Source organism: Gorilla gorilla, chromosome 23 (genome assembly GCF_029281585.2).
Source record: "Gorilla gorilla gorilla isolate KB3781 chromosome 23, NHGRI_mGorGor1-v2.1_pri, whole genome shotgun sequence".
In the NCBI taxonomy this organism is placed as follows: Eukaryota; Metazoa; Chordata; class Mammalia; order Primates; family Hominidae; genus Gorilla; species Gorilla gorilla.
In genome coordinates this window covers 26,101,391-26,119,675 of record NC_086018.1, presented here as the reverse complement: position 1 = coordinate 26,119,675, position 18,285 = coordinate 26,101,391, and the positions used below count along the sequence as shown (strand labels likewise).

At 41.6% G+C, this 18,285-nt stretch overlaps 1 protein-coding gene across 8 annotated transcripts in view; it reads left to right on the top strand.

Moving 5' to 3' along the window:
* Positions 1–18,285, top strand: part of TTC28 (tetratricopeptide repeat domain 28) — a 718,078-nt gene that overhangs the window by 592,041 nt on the left and 107,752 nt on the right. For all 8 annotated transcript variants that reach the window (XM_055374084.2, XM_019018517.4, XM_055374083.2 and 5 more), the window contains 4 exons: positions 3,142–3,251; positions 5,368–5,497; positions 8,000–8,218; positions 10,160–10,325. In XM_055374084.2, coding sequence (XP_055230059.1) covers positions 3,142–3,251; positions 5,368–5,497; positions 8,000–8,218; positions 10,160–10,325 — 625 coding nt within the window. The remainder of the gene's footprint in view (positions 1–3,141; positions 3,252–5,367; positions 5,498–7,999; positions 8,219–10,159; positions 10,326–18,285) is intronic.

Here is an 18,285-nt window from a genome sequence, read left to right as displayed (position 1 = left end):
CATAAAGTTTATTTAAGCTGATTCAGTTCTCACAATAGTCTTGTGAGGTATATCTTTTTATTCCCATTTTTGCAGTTGAATCACCTGAGGCTCAGAGAAGTACAGTGATTCAATCCTAATCATGTAGTCAGTTAGTCAAGGAGTAGGGCCCAGCCCGAGTTTTCCAACCCAGAAACCATACAAGATCCTCTCTGAAGTTGTTTCTAACTTCACAGTTGCAGAGTAGGGTTGGGCATCCTACCCCCTTTTACTCCTGAGCCCCCACTGGGAAGCCAGGAGAGAGAGAAGCAGCAAGCAAAGAGGAGAGTGGGTAAAGAGCTGATGATTCGCTGGTCTCCTTTGCAACAGACCAGGGACTGCACTGGCCTGCAGTCTGAGAGGTTACAGAGAGTCTGGAAGCCACTTCCCAGACCTTATCTACCTCCGCTTCTATCCACATGGGGCTCTGCCTCTATGCATTAAATGAGAATGTTGGCTTCTAATTTCCTGAAACTTGACTGTGGTAAAATTCCAACAGACAAGGAGCAATTTTCAGTTGAATTTGTAAAAACTATTAAATTCAGTCATATGACAACCTTTCAGCTGTGTTCTTTTGTACTTCCTGAAATACTGTTTCCATGAAACAGCTGGTTTGCCTGAGACATTGCAACACAATTCTATATTTGTGGAAAACTCTCAAGTTCATTTTTATTGTTTCTTGTAATTTTTTAAGTCTTGCAGAGATCTAAAAACTCTAATTTGTAGCATCTCTACAGTGTCTGTCTTGTGGATGTGTCCACTAGAGAGCCTGCAGCTGATGGCTTTCCTCGTGGGCCAAACCAAATGCCTCTTCTCATGAGTGCAAGACACCTGGATGGTGCTTTCCGAATGCTCTGAGTTAGGTCTGCAGCCTCTGGCAAGGAGGGACTAGTTTATCTGGAAACCACCCTACTGCTCCCTCTCCCCTGGCTTTCTGAGGGGATGAGGCTGTGGGGCCTTGTAGATCAGCATCACCCTGCTTCAGTGCAATAGACTCTCACAGGTGGGGCCTGGTCTGAGCCTTTTGAACAAGCTCTCCAGGTGCTGTGGAGGGAGACACCTCTGGATAAAACCACTGGTCTCACCCAGCCCTTCCTCTCCTTGCAGATGAAGAAAGGGAGCATGGATCAATTTGGTGACTTTCCTGGAACCAGTCCCTGACAAACTATAGGTTCTAGGAGAGCTGGATGGGTGAGTCAGGTTCCTAAGAGGCAGAAGCAGAGAGAAGCTGGGGCAGGACAGATACCATGTCTATCCAGTGGGCTTTTAACTCTTCATTGTTGAACCTCAGCTAGAGTCCTACATGCTGAGGGTATAGCAGGAACAAAGCAAAGTCCCTGTTTTCATAGAACATGGCTTCTAAGCGGAGTTGTCTCAGTGAATTTTACTTCTGACTCATAGATCTTGACCTAGAAGGGACATCTGTATTGAAGAATTAATGTGTTTAGCTTATTGAAGGTTTAAACAATCGGTATCCTTCTGGTTTTCTCCCAAGAACCATCTTCTTTCATTTGTTTTTCTATTCTGTGAGATGTTTAAAAATGTGAATTATTTACAAATATTTTTGTTACCCAATAACATGACTTAAAATGTTGTTTCTAAGTTTTCTGAGTTATGAGCATTTTGAAATGTATATTTATGACATTGAACCTGAGTGTCACTTTTCTTACCGTCTCAACAGACTCAGTTCCTTTTCAAAAGCCTGAAATTGCACAGGCCCAGCATGATCAGAGGCAGGCTTCCATCTACCCTGAATTAGATTAGAAGAAGGAAGTCCTTCCTTTGTGTGTGCAGTTGTACGGTGGGAGCCTTCATGCTGTCTCTGCACAAGCTAGCTTCTATGTACAGTGAGCAGGATAATGAGGGCAAAGTGATGCTGAGAACTGCCTAGTGACCAATACAATAAATGGTTGCCTTCAGATTTGACTCTCACAAAGCCCTCAAGGTTGCTGGTGTCCTGAAACCCAGAAGCTTGCTGTGGGTAAGTGACCCAAACTGCAGGTGCCTACCTGAAGGCTATTAGAATGAGGATGGTTTCATTTAAGGCTTTTGCCTCATAATAGCACTTGTTTTGCAACCCCGCTGAGGCACATCAAAGTCTTAGACTGAAAAGGAAAATAGTTTAGACATGAAATGTGTCAGTAACATCAGTAACAGAAGGCAGGGTCAGGCTGTGTTCATATTCTGCTTTCAGGAGAACATCGTATGTATCTTCTATTAACACTCATTGGATGCTGTGCACGTGAGAAAGGAAGAATATTCTTTTGCCTTCTGTATTTAACTATCAGGAAGAGCTTTGCCAGCCAAAGAATCAGGTTAGATAAGTTTATCAGCCAGGAGTTTTCCTTTGCAAAGCTATGGATTTCAAATTTAGGAGGGTGACCAGGTTAAGTTTCACTTGTTTTAGTGTTTCTGCCTGCCCAGCAAACCTGTCTCCTGCTGATAGCCATCACCTGGGCTCTTGCCGAGGCGTCCTGGAACATCCTGGAAATGTTGCTACCAACACAGAATTTGAAGACAATGCTTATTCTACCTTGGCTGATTCAGCTCTTGTCCTCATTTTATCTAGCTGTGTTGTTAGTATTCTTTTTTTGTTTTTTTGTTTTTTTGTTTTTTTTTTTTACAGAGATGGGTCTCACTAAGTTGCCCAGGCTAGATTCTTACTCCTGGGCTTAAGCAGTCCTCCTGCCTCAGCCTCCTGAGTGGCTCTTGTTAACATTCTTTTATAGACACCTGAAGCAAAATTGGGTGGGAGCAGTGCTATCCCAGCGCTTTAGGAGGCCGGGGTAGGTGGATCACTTGAGGTGGGTGGATCAGGAGCTGGAGACCAGCCTGGGCAACATGGTGAAACCCTGTCCGTACCAAAAAATACAAAAGCCAGCCGGGTTGTGGTGGCCCGTTCCCGTAGTCCCAGGTATTCCGGAGGCTGACTGAGGTGGATCACCTGAGCCTGGGGAGGTGCAGGCTGCAGTGAGCTGCCACTGCACTCCAGTCTGGGGAACAGAGTGAGACCCTGTCTCAAAACAAACAAAAACACAAAAGTAAAATGACCCTTCAGGACTCCTTAGGATAGTGGAATTATCCATCTTCTATGTTTCCTTAAATTTCTCTATCTGGTTTCAGGTTTAAGGTTAGCTGAGCAACTGGGCCGAAGAGAAGATGAGGCAAAAATTCGCCATGGCCTTGGCCTCTCCCTTTGGGCTAGTGGAAACTTGGAGGAGGCCCAACACCAGGTAAGCAGAACCCCTGACTGAAGTGGATTTTTTGTTTCCAGAAGCATGGGAGACCTTAGGATTACTATCCTAGTAGTGATGGCATTTACAAGAGGCACTGACTTCTACCCTTGGGCTAATGTGTATGATTTCCCGCCTGTACTAGCCCAGAAGTATTTGAACAATTAGTAAAGATTTTTGCTCACTCGTGATAGATTTCTCAATTTCTTAAGAATTTTTATATTAACTGCTATTGCTCCCCATTAAACATTGATATATTCATTTCATGACAAGTGAAACAAAAATTCATAATTAAATTTCAAGTTTCTAGATATATTAATAGATATAACTTCTCTCTCTCCCTCTTTTACAATAAGGCCATATTTCTGCATATATGCAAGTAGTTGAAGGAAAGTCCCTTGTCATGCTGGCCCTGGAGAGCAGAAAGATCCCTCGAGTTATAGGCCTCCTCTGTTAGGTTGGAGGAGTAGTGAGATGGCTGCATCTAAGATCACGCACTCATCCAGATAGCGAGCATGTGAGTGGTGACTGCAGAGGACATTGTGCTAGACAGAGGGGAGCAAGGATAAGGACATCCAGACTCCTATCCAGAGGTGCTCACAAGAGTTGAAGAGATGTGACTGAATTTGCACCATAGCGTTCTAGAATGTTAGGGTGTTTTATTGTACTTTTAAAATGATTAAAGACAATGTAAAGGATTAACTCTCTAATTTCCTGGTTATAAAAAGTAAAACCTGTGTTGATATTGTGATTTGCAATTTTCAAAGTACTTATTATAGCTCAGTGAATTTGATCCTTAAAATAACCCTGTAAGGTAGAAACTATCCTCTTTAAAGAGAGGAAGAAATTGAGTCTCTGAGTCTTGCCAAAAGTCACACAGCCAATTAGTGGCAGAGTTAGGAACACATTCTCTTAGCGCTCTCCGGGTCTATGTCTCTTAGTCTTAGAATTCTGTACTTGATCTTAGCCAAAAGGCCGAGAAGCAAGTAGTCTTAGAATTCTGAAGTTTGGATAAATTTAAAATTTGATACTGAGTTTCCAGCATATAAATATCAGAGTCATCTTAGACAGTGTGGCATGAGGGGGAAAAAAAAAGAAAATATCAGAGTCAGAAAAGTCTGATGGCCTCACTGATGGAGGAGCCTGTTAGAGCATCAGGACAATGTCTCCGTTAGGAATGGCAATTGTCTGGTCCTCAGAGTGTCTATGTGAGTGGGCATGGCTCCTTGAGGAGCTTGCCCAGTGATGATCTGAGCCTGGAACACTGAACCGTCTGCAAAGAGCTATCGCCCTTCAGAGAGTGTGGCGCTCTCTTCCCCTCAGGCTCGTCCATTTCCGGGATGCCTTCACCATACCTGTTCTCACTCCCATCCTTACTCACCATGAGGCACGAGGGTGGTGAATTGTGGTTGCCTGATGACAAGAGGAGAGGCTTTTTGTTTTAATAAAAATCAGCACTTGGTGGATTAATATCTGTTTTAATATCTTTAAGACCGTAAGTCTATAATTCCTGTCTTTTAGATCCCCTTGTCTGTCAAAAATTGATTATATAAACTGTAATTTACTGGGCATGATCTGATGCCTTTTTAGGTCCACAAGGACCTACCTGGTGTCAGGTTCTAACTGAGGTCCGAGGGGAGTCAGTGGGCGAGTGGCAGGTAGCTGGAAAAACACTCGAGGAAGCGTAGACAGTTTCACCATGGCTTTACTCACTCTGGGCGCTAGTGAGCCCAGGCACCAGCTGTGGGCACAAGCCATATATACGGCGTTAGCGGGGTAATTTTACCTTTTAAAGACAATAGTGGCTCTGAGCTAAGCACGAGCTCACATGGGTGATCACCTAATGCGCCTCACATGGTGTCGTTACATAATGAGTGGAGTTGTGAGCCTGTGCTCCAAACTCACTGAGTCATGCTGGACTGGATGTCTGCCTCGGCCTATTCTTGACCGCAGCACATCCATTTTTCCTTACACCTGGACATCAGACTCTTCCTTTCAAATCTGTAAAAAATATTTAGGTTGTGCACAAAGATATGAGCAAAAGTTGTCTCTAGTCTGTAAACAGCTGGACATTGGTTTCTGGGGAATGGATGATGTTCTTCCTCCCTCCTTGCAGCTTTATAGGGCATCAGCCTTGTTTGAAACAATCCGACATGAGGCACAGCTGAGCACGGACTACAAACTCTCCCTCTTTGACCTGCAGACATCATCCTACCAGGCCTTGCAGCGGGTGCTCGTCAGCCTAGGTGAGAACAGCTGGGGTTACTCCTTGCTTACGTGCGCACGGGTGCGCGTCCATGTGTCCAAGTTGTTTAGTGACAGCGGTGAAGAAATATGATTTGTTGTGACAACAGACTGTGAAGCCACAACTACAACCAGTCATTGAACATTCATTCATTTATTCAACAAAGATTAGTAGAGCTCCTACCATGTGCTGAGTGCCTGCCCTGGGGGTTACAGTCAAGAAGTCCTGGTTCCTGACCCCAAGAAGCTTAGCTTGTGGAGAGACATAAGTCAGTGAGTCCAGTACAGTGCTGATTGGCACTAGGATAAACGCAGATGCTGTGGAAATAAAGACTCTTAAAAAAAAAAGTTTAAATAGAGATGAGGTCTCACTATGTTGCCCAGCCTGGTCTCGAACTCCTGGGCTCAGGCAATGCTCCTGCCTTGGCCTCCCAAAGGGCTGGGATCACAGGTGAGAACCATGACACCCAGCCTGAAACAAAGTCTCTTGTCTGGTGGGTCCGGGAGCCAGAGAAAGTGTCCTTGAGACAGGGATGCTTGAACCAGGTTCCCTCCCTAGGTTCCCTCTCACCACTAGCGTGTGGTTCAAGCATCTGACTAAGAGGAAGTACCTGAGAAGACACCTGGCCTCTTCTCTATTTCCTCATCCACACATCTTTAAAGGTTGCTGTCTAATAAATGTTTCTGCCACCTGGGTCTGCCTCCTAGGCTGTGGCATAGTCAGTGATGATTCTCCCAAGCCTATGTGCCCCATCACACTGGGGCAGCATACATCTTCTTTCACCCGGGCCTTAACTAGTCAGCCAGTCCCTTCCAGCTCCCCGTCATCTGCCTCTTCCCAGGAGATATTTATTGGAACTAACAAAGGCTTTGAATTTGGATGTTGAGGCCTTTTCGATAACCTGTCTTTTGCTGTATGTATAGGAAGGACTCAAATTTCCTCTTGAAAAATTTATCTATTAAATGTGTTCATTGCCTGGGATTACAGTTTATTATCTATTATAATCACAGTGTTAAGTCTGTCTAGCACCTAGGGGGCGATTTTCCAGTGTGCACAGAAATTGTCCCTGCTGTTCCAGTTAATAACTTAATAGAGTAAAAGGAGACATTTACATACACACATACAAATCTCCACTTGCTTCTGATACCCAAACTGCAGGAAGCAAGGCATCCTTGAAGTGCTGTCACAGCTGCAGCATCTGGTCTGCTTCTGTCTGCTTTCTTTGGACTCTGGTTATAGTAACTCTTCCATATTTACATTTATGACACAAGTAAATCCTCTGCATTGTGTTCCTTCAGCACTTATAAACAATTCCTTTACTTTTTTTGTGCTTTCATATTGGTACATTAGCTTTTAAACTAGATTATAGACCAGTTCCTTAAGGAAAGTGGGATTCAAAATTCGATTAAAAGATGGGAAAAGCTTGAGATAGAGAAGCAATTTTAAAGAACTAGAGACCTGAAAGGTTAAACTCTTTGCCCATGGGGATAAGGAAAAAAGTGTGTTGGAGCCCAGAATGGAATGAGACATCAGCTCCAACAACATTGCTACTACCTGTCATACATGTGGTGATGTAAGTAGGCCTGCCAGCCATCTTTACATGTAGTGCTTCATTTAATCTTTAAAATAGCCCTTTGCGATAGGCAGGACACCTGTTAGCATCCCTCTTCTCGAGACAAGGCCAGTGAAAGGGAAAAGGGCACGCCCAGGAGAGGGACTGGCATGCGTAAAGGGATGGAGGTATAATTTGGAGAGAAATGAATAAGGCTGGACAATGTTATGCATAGAGGGGCTGCATGGAGGGAGGAGAGAGAGTCAGAAGATGCATAGACAGCTTGTGAGGCTGAGGCGGGTGGATCACTTGAGGCCAGGAGTTTGAGACCAGCCTGGCCAACATGGCGAAACCCTGTCTCTACTAAAAATACGAAAATTAGCCAGGAATGGTGGCCCGTGCCTGTAATCCCAGCTACTTGGGAAGTTGAGGCAGGAGAATCGCTTGAACCCAGGGGGCGAAGATTGCAGTGAACTGAGATCATGCCACTATATTCCAGCCTGGGAGACAGAGTGAGACCCTGTCTCAAAAAAAAAAAAAAAAAAAAAAGACACGTAGAGAGCCAAGTGACACCAATAAATCTGGTGTCAGAAGCCAGGCAGGAGGTTAAAAAAAAAAAAAGCCAGGTTAGGGAGCAACTCAGGAGGTGGAGCAGAGATGGAGCAGGGCTAAGGACAAGTGCACTGAATTGGATCAGCTCTCTTGTGGCGCTGGCTGCAAGACAGGCGAAGGTCTGATGGCTTAGGGTAGTGTGGAATCAGTCATGCAGGACACTGTACCCACCATCTGAGGCAGGGAATTGAATCTGAAGCAGTGTGACTGAGATTCTGTCACATATTGGAGAGTAGAGGCAGTGAGGTTTCTGCCCAGGATTTGATGGCCGTCCCTGATAGGCCTCTCTAAGTAAGCACACTCACTATGGACTCCTCGGCATATCTCTTTGTCTCCTAGGCCATCATGATGAAGCCCTGGCTGTGGCAGAAAGGGGACGGACAAGGGCATTTGCTGATCTTCTGGTGGAACGACAAACAGGACAACAAGACTCCGACCCCTACTCCCCAGTCACTATTGATCAGATCTTAGAGATGGTAAATGGCCAGAGGGGACTAGTGCTTTACTATTCCCTGGCTGCAGGCTATCTGTATAGCTGGCTGCTGGCTCCTGGGACAGGTAAGATCTCTTTCTGTGGGAACAGGGCAATTAGAAGACTAGACCTGTGGAAGTCTAATGAATAGAGGTGGAATAGGTGCATTATCATAGATCATACTAGGGAACTGATGTCAGATTTTAGCAAAACCTCAGCCGCAGTGGATATGCCGTGGTGGGGCATTCAGTTAATAAGACATCCCAGCTTTCTCATTCCCCCAAGAAATTGCTGCTCCTCACTGTTGAATGTGGAAGCATTTATCAAGGAAGACTAAAAGCAGAAGAATTAATTTCACTAGCAGCCCTGTGTGTAGGCAGCTGTTGTTCATTAGCTAATAAAGTGATGACTGCAAGTCCTAACGAATTCTTTCTAGACATGGTTTAATAATTGTGACCCTTTGTCATGGCAAACTTAAAGAGACTAAAATGATAATGGCAACTCTATCACAGGTTGTAAATAAGTCTTATGCTTGAAATTTCTGAGTTTAACAGAACCCATTTTTAACCAGTTCTGCTGTAAATCTATTTCAGAAGTAAAAATCTCCTTTGATTAAATCAGCATTAAATGTTCAGGCTGTAACAGTTTCACTAAATACAGAAACACTAATTAGCTGTTAGGGCCGTATTTTTTGCATAATAAAATGCTGATGGCTTTACCAAGTTGGAGACACACCAGATCCAATTAGAGTTTATTGACTGGGGAAGTGGATCTTATAATTGGTAATCTTAAAGAATGAGCTTCTTGAATATCTGTAAGCCAGTTTCAAAAACTTTAACTGCCAGTGAGAATTGACAAGATTTTCTTGATTATGTTTCTATGCCTTTGATTTAAAAAAAAAAATGATGGCTGGATGACAGCTCCCAGATGCTTTTAGGCTCTGAGCATTTGTGTGTACACATTCTATGCCTCGGCATTGCTTTTAATAATTTTTTCCCTTTAGTTCCATGTTCTTTATGGGCTTTCCACAAAGAATGTTCTTACCGCTGACCTTTTTAATGCTAAAGGTTTTAAATTGTGATTTTTACAGTGACTTGGTTAATAAATGTTGGCTACAGTGGAATCTTTGTGGATCCCAGCTCCCAGAGTGGTACTGATACTCGTGAGGACACAGTTGATGACTGGGAGGTATCAAACTCCTTCTCTCTGTGGTTGTTACATCTTGGGGACATGATTTGACAGGTGGTATATCTGAATTCCTGTAATAATGAGCCATGTATAATGAGGCTCCTATTGTTTCTTTTCCCGTTCCTTTTTGCTCTTAATGAGGCTCTGAAGCTTTCACTGGGGGCGCTAATCCAATCAGAGAGGACCGGCGTTTTCCAGAGCTGACACACCTCATTACCATTTGAGAATATATCCTATTTATCGCCAGAAAACCACTGTGGACTGCCTCAATTTCATGCACCCATCATTTTTTGCTCCTTTAATTCGTTAATGACCATTGACCAGTTAGTCTTATTTAAAAATGGTTTAAAATGTTTTTATCTGGCCTTTATACTACATATTTATTATAATTTGCTTTTGTGAAATGAAAGCTCTGTTGGAACACAATTCCCACTTGGCCAATTATAGTTTTCTTTGGGATTTCAGTTTCTATAAGGAATATATCTTGGCATACTCATGCACTGTTCCTGAAAGGAGACTTTCCCTAGTTGGTGCTTCTAAGAAGCATCTGTTTTGAAACACATATGAAGTAGTCATAATTCCAGGAGCTTCTGAGGCTGTATCTTGAATTCCCTGGTTTCAAGCACCACACCTAATGGTAAAAGCTGTGAAAAGGATACTGACCAAAATAGAGAAAGCCCTCTTGAGACCTTGGATTTCAGGATTTTTTCACAGGGTTTGCAGGATGGCATGCTTGTCAAAGAAGTCACATACCATTGGCATTCCTGTCCCCTGCCTTCAACTTCTCCTTTCTCTGACCCTAATTGTGTATAATGTTGGCTGTGCCTGTTTTGCTTCAGGAATTGTGAAGTTTCATGAACACTACCTGGGTGAGAACACAGTGGAAAACTCAAGTGACTTCCAGGCCAGCAGCAGTGCAACCCTTCCAACAGCAACCGGCTCAGCCCTGGAGCAGCACATTGCCAGTGTCCGGGAGGCCCTGGGGGTGGAGTCTCACTACTCAAGGTAGGTAGTAAAACATCCCCAAGTCCATTTTCAGATAAATCTCAGGGTATTATTTTTTGTAAACATCCTATTTGAGCTAACAGAAGAAATCTTTTGGAATTCATGTGGTTGCGCTGAGTCTGTTCACAGCTGCTGCAGCAGAAACAAATATGTGTCTCTGGAGTGTAAGCCCCTTAGTGGTCTGTCTTTATTCTTTTTGGTGATTTTCCATCAGATGGGGAAGGGCCTTATCAGACATGCCCATTCTGTAAGCAGGATTTGTAAACTGTTTAAACATAAACATGGCTTTGAATTTAACATACCAGCCAATTAAAACTGAGATTATTTTTTGTTATAAACAAATTATAATGAGTTTGTTTGTACTATAGCTGAATGCCTATTTGAGAGAGTAATTTAGTACCAGTGACAGGATATGTGCACAGATCTGTGAGCCTGAGGGGTGAGGTGAAAGGAGCTGAACTCTCAAATATGAAGAATAGATAAGGGAACTGCTTTTTGCAAAGGTTGTAAAAGGTATAAGCTTATGGAAACATTTTATCATAATGATTGACTGTTTTACATATGAAAAAAATAATTTCCACAAGCACCCTGCTTCTAGGGGAAATCAAAGGAAGAGGGTATCTTAGAGCTGGGTTGTAACCAGATTTCCCAGGCATGTCTGTTCTCCATTCAGTGATTACCAAGGGTTCGGAAGATCTGTGTGTCAGAGAATCTGCTATGTTAGCTTGTATCAGGTCCCAAGAATCTCTGCTCATCTCCTGAATGATTTCATTTGTAATCATGAAAATCCTTAGGTAATTCTGTGATTTATTTAGAGATGCTTCACCCAAATTTCCCAAGTATGCAGTGGTTGCTGCCAACAGCTGGACTGATCTTTGGGGTGCTTATTAAGTTGGGGAAGAAAGAGTTCTTAGGTGAAAAATGATTATTGAATAATTTAATGTCAATATTGGAAGGGGCTGTAGTAGTCATCTAGTCCAACCCCTTCATTTAACAGAAGTTAACACTGAAATAGGACTTGCTGACAGCCAAGTTAGTGTCAGAGCCAGGATCAAAACAGTCTACATCTCACCCAGACTTCCAGGCCAGTGCTTGTTCTGTTTTTAATTTTCAAAATTAATATCATATTTTGAGAAAGTAGCCAAATATAAGAATTTCATTTCTAGCTTCTGTTTTTATGACGTAGGTACAGGCTTTAGCCACTTGCACACGTGCTTATCTTATTTATCCTGTGACTGCTGTGCATCCTGAAGTATCCCCGTCCTTAACAACCCAGGCAACAGTTTGGCAATTACAGGGGTTGACAGGGTGGTAACTCCCAAGAACTTGGAAGTAAGGCTGCCCTCTGAGATTGAAATTATAAATGACCATAATAAACTAGGTTAGACATTAGACCAGAGGTATACAAAGCTGCTTCGGCAGACAGAAATTTAGGCCAGTGTGATTAGACTATAACCTGACCAAAGGTGTTGCATGTCCAAAGTGAGAATTAGAGGGGCATGGCTGGCCAGCAATAGAAACCCAAAAGTAGGAGAGCCAGCAGGGCAGACTTTGGCAGTGTTTATTTCTAACACTATCAAAGGGAGAGAGAATCTTGGTTTAGGGACACAAGGTCCCATTGAAAAGGCTGACCCCATGGTGGACATGCAGTCGCCAAGTTCTCTTAGTCCCCCCACTGTCCCTCCTTCCACAGGTATTTTGAGTGCTCACTCTGTATAAGGTACTATGATAGAGATTAAGGATCCTGATGAACAAGGAGACATAGCCCCTACTGTCCCAGAACTGAGGGCAAGCTCTAAAGTATGGCCTTCTAAGTTTGAAAACCTGACTGATGTTGCTAACATGCCCAAAGAGGGTTTGCCTCTTGGAAGCGAACTTTCATTAACCAAGCTCAAAGAAAATTGTGCAAACTAGAATGCCAGGTATTATGTACATTCTCTATCTTCAAGTATATTTACATGAGAAACCAAATGATAGTTGGAAAGGTTGACAAGAAGCATGGGACCTGAACAAGGGAAGGCAGGAGGACCATCTGAGAGATCTTCTCCACCAAGGGCTGCTGAAGACCTTTGTGCATACTGCCTGGGGTAGCCTTTGGCAGCTTAATTCTCCTCATCCTCTGAGCTCAGCTCAAATATTCTCTCCTTAAGGAAGCCTCTACAACTCCCAACATAGGTTTCCCTACCCCTTATGCCCATTGATACATTCTCATTATACCCGACATTTTCATTTAAGCATTTACTACAATTTTAATTAAAAGGTTTTATATACTCTGTTGTTTACTCTTTTTCAGTTCTGTGAGAGCAGGGGCTATGTCTGCCTTATTCATCAGGATCCCTAATCTCTAGCATAGTACCTTATAGAGTGAGCACTCAAATACTTGTGGGAGGAGGGACAGCAGGGATCTAAGAGAGCACGGTGACCACATGTCCATCATGGGGTCAGCCTTGCCGATGGGACTTTGTGTCCCTAAGCCAAGACTCTCCCTCCTTTCGATAGTATTAGAAATGGGCACTGCCAGAGTCTGCCCTGCTGGCTTTCCCTTTTTCGTGTTTCTACTGCTGGCCACCGAGATTATAAAGGTACTTGGGTGTATGACACCTGCCATTTGAAACCTCTGCATATGTGAAGGTGGCCTCTCCCTTATGGCAATGTGGGGACCACATCCAAGTCATCTCAGTCTAAACCAAGCATTCATGGGGCTCAGCCTGTATGAAAAAGTATATTTCACCTAATCCAAATTTCCAGATATCTAGATTAAAATTCACCAGAAGAAAGAAGAGGATTACCCTTGGTCTCACTCTTCCATGCTCCTCATTGGATGTCATGGTTGAACTTTAAATACATGTGGCTAAGCAGTTCTTTTCTATGATACTGGAGGTTGAGTAATTCTGTTTCCAGGTGCCTTTTGAATTGAAAAATGTCTTTTGAGTTATAGTTCATCTCGTCATCAAAGGTAGAGAGAGAGGGAAGACTGCAACTTGCTTGTGTTTCCCATGTTAACCATTTCCCCTCTGCTCTATACAGAGAGCTAACAAGTTCTAATGAGTCCTTAGGATCTCTAGCAGGTTATGTGGCTTGATACTCAGCATCACTTTGTTGGGCTGCCGTCAGTAGCCTAGATCTTCCCCTTAGACTGCTAGAAATAAGGTTTTTCCTGTTGCTTTGGAGTAATCTTGTTAGAGATTTGTTTATATTTTGTGAGCTTAAACTCATATTGTTGATTATAATATTAAAATTAAACACTTTATTGGCATGGTTTGAATTTACTGGAATGGAGTGTTTGTGCGAGCGATTCCTGTCTCATAGTTTCATGAAAACAGTAAGAAAATTTCACTGAAGTATTATTTTTCATCTACAAATTTAGTAAATATTTTTTAAAACCATAATGCTCAGTGAGAGTAAGGATGCAGTGAATGAGCAGGCTCATATCGTAGGGATATACCTGGATTTTGCATTTCTAAAAACAATTTGCCAATAGTATAAAAAATCTTTTTACATGTTTATGCCCTTTGATCTCAAAATTCTTTATTATAGAAGTGGAGCAAAGATCTGTACATACTAGTATCTGTCCTAAGTTTATATATTATAGAAGACATTGAAAACAACCTAAATATACAACAATAATTGAATTACAAATTATTTTATATCTATTCAATATGTTATGTTGCAATTAAAATTATGTTTACAAAGAATTTTTAATCAAATAGCCAAATGTTTAATCACATAGACAAAATATTAAGTGAAAAAAATAGGATATAGAATTACTGTATATAGTATAATTTAAATTTTGTAATTATATAAAATATGGGTATGAAAAGAAAAATTCTCAGAAGGAGACTAGGCTATATTTTAGTGGTGATTATAAATGAATGGTGGAATTATAGATGCTTGTTATTTTATTCTTTTTACTTTTCCTTATTTTTAACTTTTTTTTTACAATTAGGCATATAGTACTTTTTAAATTATTATTATACTTTAACTTTTAGGATACATGTGCACAACGTGCAGGTTTGTTACATATGTATATATGTGCCATGTTGGTGTGCTCACCCATTAACTCGTCATTTAGCATTAGGTATATCTCCTAATGCTATCCTTCTCCCCTCCCACCACCCCACAACAGTCCCCGGTGTGTGATGTTCCCCTTCCTGTGTCCATGTGTTCTCATTGTTCAATTCCCACCTGTGAGTGAGAACATGCGGTATGTGGTTTTTTGTCCTTGCGATAGTTTGCTGAGAATGATGGTTTCCAGCTTCATCCATGTCCCTACAAAGGACATGAACTCATCATTTTTTATGGCTGCATAGTATTCCATGGTGTATATGTGCCACATTTTCTTTTTTTTTTAAACATTTGAAAATGTTTATTTATTTTTTATTTTTTTATTTTTTATTTTTTATTTTATTTTATTTTATTATACTTTAAGTTTTAGGGTATATGTGCACAATGTGCAGGTTAGTTACATATGTATACACGTGCCATGCTGGTGTGCTGCACCCAGTAACTCGTCATTAAGCATTAGGTATATCTCCTAATGCTATCCCTCCCCCATCCCCCCACCCCACCACAGTCCCCAGAGTGTGATGTTCCCCTTCCTGTGTCCATGTGTTCTCATTGTTCAATTCCCACCTATGAGTGAGAATATGCGGTGTTTGGTTTTTTGTTCTTGTGATAGTTTACTGAGAATGATGATTTCCAATTTCATCCATGTCCCTACAAAGGACATGAACTCATCATTTTTTATGGCTGCATAGTATTCCATGGTGTATATGTGCCACATTTTCTTAATCCAGTCTATCATTGTTGGACATTTGGGTTGGTTCCAAGTCTTTGCTATTGTGAATAGTGCTGCAATAAACATACGTGTGCATGTGTCTTTATAGCAGCATGATTTATAGTCCTTTGGGTATATACCCAGTAATGGGATGGCTGGGTCAAATGGTATTTCTAGTTCTAGATCCCTGAGGAATCGCCACACTGACTTCCACGATGGTTGAACTAGTTTACAGTCCCACCAACAGTGTAAAAGTGTTCCTATTTCTCCACATCCTCTCCAGCACCTGTTGTTTCCTGACTTTTTAATGATTGCCATTCTAACTGGTGTGAGATGGTATCTCATTGTGGTTTTGATTTGCATTTCTCTGATGGCCAGTGATGGTGAGCATTTTTTCATGTGTGTTTTGGCTGCATAAATGTCTTCTTCTGAGAAGTGTCTGTTCATGTCCTTCGCCCACTTTTTGATGAGGTTGTTTGTTTTTTTCTTGTAAATTTGTTTGAGTTCATTGTAGATTCTGGATATTAGCCCTTTGTCAGATGAGTAGGTTGCAAAGATGTTTTCCCATTTTGTAGGTTGCCTGTTCACTCTGATGGTAGTTTCTTTTGCTGTGCAGAAGCTCTTTAGTTTAATTAGATCCCATTTGTCAATTTTGGCTTTTGTTGCCATTGCTTTTGATGTTTTAGACATGAAGTCCTTGCCCATGCCTATGTCCTGAATGGTATTGCCTAGGTTTTTTTCTAGGGTTTTTATGGTTTTAGGTCTAACGTTTAAGTCTCTAATCCATCTCAAATTAATTTTTGTATCAGGTGTAAGGAAGGGGTCCGGTTTCAGCTTTCTACATATGGCTAGCCAGTTTTCCCAGCACCATTTATTAAATAGGGAATCCTTTCCCCATTTCTTGTTTTTGTCAGGTTTGTCAAAGATCAGATAGTTGTAGATATGCGGCATTATTTCTGAGGGCTCTGTTCTGTTCCATTGATCTATATCTCTTTTTTGTTACCAGTACCATGCTGTTTTGGTTACTGTAGCCTTGTAGTATAGTTTGATGTCAGGTAGCGTGATGCCTCCAGCTTTGTTCTTTTGGCTTAAGATTGACTTGGCAATGCGGGCTCTTTTTTGGTTGCATATGAACTTTAAAGTAGTTTTTTCCAATTCTGTGAAGAAAGTCATTGGTAGCTTGATGGGGATGGCATTGAATCTATAAATTACCTTGGGCAGTATGGCCATTTTCACAATAATGATTCTTCCTACCCATGAGCATGGAATGTTCTTCCATTTGTTTGTATCCTCTTTTATTTCCTTGAGCAGTGGTTTGTAGTTCTCCTTGAAGAGGTCCTTCACATCCCTTGTAAGTTGGATTCCTAGGTATTTTATTCTCTTTGAAGCAATTGTGAATGGGAGTTCACTCATGATTTGGCTCTCTGTTTGTCTGTTATTGGTGTATAAGAATGCTTGTGATTTTTGTACCTTGATTTTGTATCCTGAGACTTTGCTGAAGTTGCTTATCAGCTTAAGGAGATTTTGGGCTGAGACAATGGGGTTTTCTAGATATGCAATCATGTCATCTGCAAACAGGGACAATTTGACTTCCTCTCTTCCTAATTGAATACCCTTTATTTCCTTCTCCTGCCTGATTGCCCTGGCCAGAACTTCCAACACTATGTTGAATAGGAGTGGTGAGAGAGGGCATCCCTGTCTTGTGCCAGTTTTCAAAGGGAATGCTTCCAGTTTTTGCCCATTCAGTATGATATTGGCTGTGGGTCTGTCATAAATAGCTCTTATTATTTTGAGATACGTCCCATCAATACCTAATTTATTGAGGCTTTTTAGCATGAAGGGCTGTTGAATTTTGTCAAAGGCCTTTTCTGCATCTATTGAGGTAATCATGTGGTTTTTGTCTTTGGTTCTGTTTATATGCTGGATTACATTTATTGATTTGCGTATATCGAAGCAGCCTTGCATCCCAGGGATGAAGCCCACTTGATCATGGTGGATAAGCTTTTTGATGTGCTGCTGGATTCGGTTTGCCATTATTTTATTGAGGATTTTTGCATCAATGTTCATCAAGGATATTGGTCTAAAATTCTCTTTTTTTGTTGTGTTTCTGCCAGGCTTTGGTATCAGGATGATGCTGGCCTCATAAAATGAGTTAGGGAGGATTCCCTCTTTTTCTATTGATTGGAATAGTTTCAGAAGGAATGGTACCAGTTCCTCCTTGTATCTGTGGTAGAATTCGGCTGTGAATCTGTCTGGCCCTGGACTCTTTTTGGTTGGTAAGCTATTGATTATTGCCACAATTTCAGAGCCTGTTATTGGTCTATTCAGAGATTCAACTTCTTCCTGGTTTAGTCTTGGGAGGGTGTATGTGTTGAGGAATTTATCCATTTCTTCTGGATTTTCTAGCTTATTTGTGTTGAGGTGTTTGTAGTATTCTCTGATGGTAGTTTGTATTTCTGTGGGATCGGTGGTAATATCCCCTTTATCATTTTTTATTGCGTCTATTTGATTCTTCTCTCTTTTCTTTATTAGTCTTGCTAGTGGTCTATCAATTTTGTTGATCCTTTCAAAAAACCAGCTCCTGGATTCATTAATTTTTTGAAGGGTTTTTTGTGTCTCTATTACCTTCAGTTCTGCTCTGATTTTAGTTATTTCTTGCCTTCTGCTAGCTTTTGAATGTGTTTGCTCTTGCTTTTCTAGTTCTTTTAATTGTGATGTTAGGGTGTCAATTTTGGATCTTTCCTGCTTTCTCTTGTGGGCATTTAGTGCTATAAATTTCCCTCTACACACTGCTTTAAATGCGTCCCAGAGATTCTGGTATGTTGTGTCTTTGTTCTCATTGGTTTCAAAGAACATCTTTATTTCTGCCTTCATTTCGTTATGTACCCAGTAGTCATTCAGGAGCAGGTTGTTCAGTTTCCATGTAGTTGTCCGGTTTTGAGTGAGATTCTTAATCCTGAGTTCTAGTTTGATTGCACTGTGGTCTGAGAGACAGTTTCTTATCATGTCTCATCTTTTACATTTGCTGAGGAGAGCTTTACTTCCAAGTATGTGGTCAATTTTGGAATAGGTGTGGTGTGGTGCTGAAAAAAATGTATATTCTGTTGATTTGGGGTGGAGAGTTCTGTAGATGTCTATTAGGTCTGCTTGGTGCAGAGCTGAGTTCAATTCCTGGGTATCCTT